We start from the raw sequence: 3,814 nt of genomic DNA, 5'->3' as shown, positions 1-3,814 counted from the left end.
CTAAATGGAAAGAGAAAGAAGATCGTTCAAGTATTTGACTCTGCAAGCAAACAAATCAGTAAAGACATGGAACAGAAACAGTAGTCCTGGCTTCCCTCTGCTACTGCATTACATATGGCTGGAATGGCCTCAGGCAAGTCACTAAAGGTGGTCCTAACCACATTACCACTTCAGAGCTATGAGAAAAATTTAAGCAGACAAAATGTCTGCTTAGTTCATAAGCAAAAAAAAAAGATCTACAATTCTGTCAACAGCTGAAAGAAGAAGCAAGAGTGGACATGTTTCTCTTGTTCCTTATTTTAGGGGAAATACACTCGATCTTTTCCCATTATGATGGGGTTTTCACAGATGTCCTCTATCAGATTGAGGAAATTTCCTTCTGTGACTAATTTGTTTAGTATTTTTATTTTGAAATGAGTTTTGTCAAATGCTTTTTCTATGTGATGAAAATGATCGTTTAGGTATTCTCCTTTAATATTGTTCATTACACTGATTTTTCATGTTGAACTTTGTGTTCCCAGGACCACAAAGCCCACTTGGATTCTGCTTCGCTAATCAGTTCCGAGCATGTAACATTAGCATACATACAGTCTTCAAGCCTGTCAGCGATCAGTGTGTTTTTTAAGCTAGACTTCCCAAGGCATTTCTAGGTCAGATTCTAGGTCACAGCAATTTATTGCTCATCTGGTTTTGTTTTGTTTTTTTTTTTTTTTTGTGGGATTAGGGTTTGAATTTAAGGCTTTGTGCTTGCAAAGCTGGCACTCTACTACTTGAATCACACCCTGCCCCTCCCCCAGCCCATTTTTACTCTGGTTATTTTGGAGATGGGGTCTTGCAAACTATTTGCCCAGGCTGGCATCGAACCACAATCATCCCAATTTAAGTCTCCCAAGTAGCTAAGGTTACAGGCATGAGACACCAGTGCTCGATTCAGCTGGTGTTTGATTAAGGGCTGTGTTTAAGCACCCAGCGAGGGTTACATCCTTTGTTGATTATTTACTAGTTTTGTAGGGCTGCCATAATAACCACAAAGTGGGTGGCTTAAACAAAACTTATTTATTCTCTCAGAGTTCTGGATGATCCAAGTCTGAAATAAAGGTGTTGGTTGGGCCACGTGCCATCTGAAAGCTGTAGGGAAAAACTCTTCCAGACTTGCCCTAGCTTCTTTGACAATTTTTGGCCAGTGGCTACATCACTCCAATCTGTCCATCTTTTTAGGGCTTCACTCCCATGTATCTTATGTGTTTCTTCTCCTGTGGTAAGGATTCAGTCAGGTTGGATTTACCGCCTACCTCAATCCAGTATGATTATCATCTTAAATATTTAATTACATCTGCAAGGATTCTAATTCCAAATAATGTCTCATTCTAAGGTTCTGGGTGGACACGAATTTTTGGAAGGATACTATTGAACTTAGTGTTATCTATGTCTTATTTGAGACCATTATCAGGACTACCGTACAACCTGCTTGTTTCTGAGGGGGCATAGCTAGTATCTGCGCAGCTTTCATGCCTCCCAGGTTGACTGTGATCCCAGCAGGGCTTTTCCTGGCTCTTTCCCTGGTCTTATCTGTTGAACTTCCCGTTTCCTGCTCCTTTGCTTGATGCTGAGTATCATGGGAATTGTGAGAACTCCTGAAATTGGTCTCCACCATGATCCACTGTTTTGTTTGAAACAAGGGTCTTGCTAGCTACTAGCCCAGGGTGGCCTTGAAGTCATAATCCTCCTGCTTCAGCCTCCCTAGTTCTGGGATTACAGGCATGCACCACTATGGTCGGGCATAATATCCACTGTTTTCAACAACTTTTGTCATCTACCTCTGACCGCTGAACAGAACTTTCATGCTACTGCTGGGGCTTGGGCCTAACCTGCTTCTCAGACATACTTCCTGATCCATGAGCAGGTCCTACTTCAAGACCATCTGGGAATCCAGGGTTCTTGGCCAGGCATGCATGTCCAGAATAGAGCTTCTTACCCTAGAAGCTGGGTTGGGGAAGGGGGCCTCGGGCCTTAACTTCCTCCACTAGGAGCAGAGCTTCTACATGTAACCCGGGACCAGGGTAGCTCCAGACTGGGAAGTTGGGGAAGAGGAATCCCCTAGCCTCCAGACCACACCCATCCAGAGTGGAGCAGCTGGAGTTGTTTCTGAAAGAGGGATATGGGAGCAGGGGAGGGAGCAAGTCATGGCTCAACTGCCACAACCTCCAGCTGTCAGTAAAATTACTGCAATTTAGAAGTTTCCCTTGAATGTTTGTTAGCTGAAAATGCAAAAAGACCTTTAAATAATTGTTTTTAAAAATAATTTTCTGGACTTGAGGTATAGCTCAGTGGTAGAGTGTTTGTTTAGCATGCACGAGGCCCTAGGTTAGATTCCCTAGCACCTCAAAAGAAAAAATAATCTTTTCCCTCCAGCTAAATGGCTATTTGGTTGGGGAGGTTTGCAAGACTTCTCATTCCACCATTCCAGAAGCAGAACTCTTCCACTTCTATTTTTAATAGGTATATTCGTTTTTCTTTTCCTTCTAAAAGTGATCATACACAATTACAATTAAAAAATTACTTACAAAGAATATTTTAAAGTGTCATCTAATTCCATGATAGCAGCCTGGTTCCCACAACGGTAACAGTAATTGGGTGCACTAAAAATGGTAACCACATTCCGATCATGGCACCAATTGTATCCCTGCGGTATTTAAAAAAAAAAAGATATTTCATTATAAAATTATTACCTTGACACAGAGAACTAAACTCAAAAATTGTAAGTGTGGATTATATCTGTGGATATGCAGTCAGCAATGTTACCTAATATGGTCTCCATCTTTAACCATGTAGTTTTGCTTAATCTGTACTTAAGATCATAACTAGGGTATATATTGAAACTTCTCCCATAAAGGTGAAAGATTTCTCAATTTTCCCTTGGAGGCCAGGCTGACCTGAAATTTGCTATGTACCAGACTGGCCTCAAACTCACAATTCTCCTGCCTTAGCCTCCTAAGTGCTGAGATTACAGGTGTGGACCATCATGCCTGGCTTCCAAGTTTTGCTTTATATATTCTGAAGCTATTATTAAGTAAATACAAACTTAGAATAATTTTTTCTTAGAGAATTAGGCCAATTTTCATAAAAAAAAATGACTTTTTTTTTTTCAATGATACCTTTTATCTATTCTAACTCATTAGCTGTGTTTTCGGTAATTATTTACTTTACACACCATATACCATTTTCTGCCAATTACCTCTAGGTTGTGATGTCATTATGTTTTAGGTATGTCCCAAATAATAGCTGAGTTTTGATTATTCAATTTGGGAGTCTCAAGTCTTTTGGCCAAGGAAAAATCTTTCCCCATTTACATTTCTTATGGTTACTAGTATAATTAGGTTTATTTTCACTGCATGAATTTGTGTTCATCATGCTCCCATCGCCCTTCTTGCCTCTCAAGTTTCTCAAACATCTTGAAGCCACTTTGTATTGGTTTGGGAGGACTGTGTTCTATGTCTACTCCTTTAGTAGTTACAAAATAGTAACATTACAGTGGAGAAATCAGACAAACATCATAGTGATCCATTAATATGAACAGCAGTGGAACAAATACATTTCATGACCTCTTGATAAGCTGCAATGAGGACACATGATTCTATGGTATGCTTGCCAAAAATGCACATCCTTACTCAATAATCAGGGAAACAGCAATCAAATCTCAATTGAGGAATGTTTTTTATAAAGTAAATTGCTTCTAACAACTCCAAAATGTCAAGATCACATGCAGAAAACCCGAGGGCTCATTTCCACAGAGGAGACCGAATGTAACTTCATC

At 40.0% G+C, this 3,814-nt stretch overlaps 1 protein-coding gene across 1 annotated transcript in view; it reads right to left on the bottom strand.

The window, feature by feature from the left end:
* Ppp2cb (protein phosphatase 2 catalytic subunit beta) overlaps positions 1-3,814 on the bottom strand; it is a 33,222-nt gene that overhangs the window by 704 nt on the left and 28,704 nt on the right. Inside the window, exon 6 of the mRNA XM_020172622.2 lies at positions 2,565-2,683. Within this exon, the coding sequence (XP_020028211.1) occupies positions 2,565-2,683 (119 nt within the window). The remainder of the gene's footprint in view (positions 1-2,564; positions 2,684-3,814) is intronic.

This window comes from Castor canadensis, chromosome 14 (genome assembly GCF_047511655.1).
Source record: "Castor canadensis chromosome 14, mCasCan1.hap1v2, whole genome shotgun sequence".
Classification (NCBI taxonomy): Eukaryota; Metazoa; Chordata; class Mammalia; order Rodentia; family Castoridae; genus Castor; species Castor canadensis.
The sequence above is the reverse complement of the archived record's forward strand: the minus strand, read 5'-3'. Positions and strand labels throughout refer to the sequence as shown.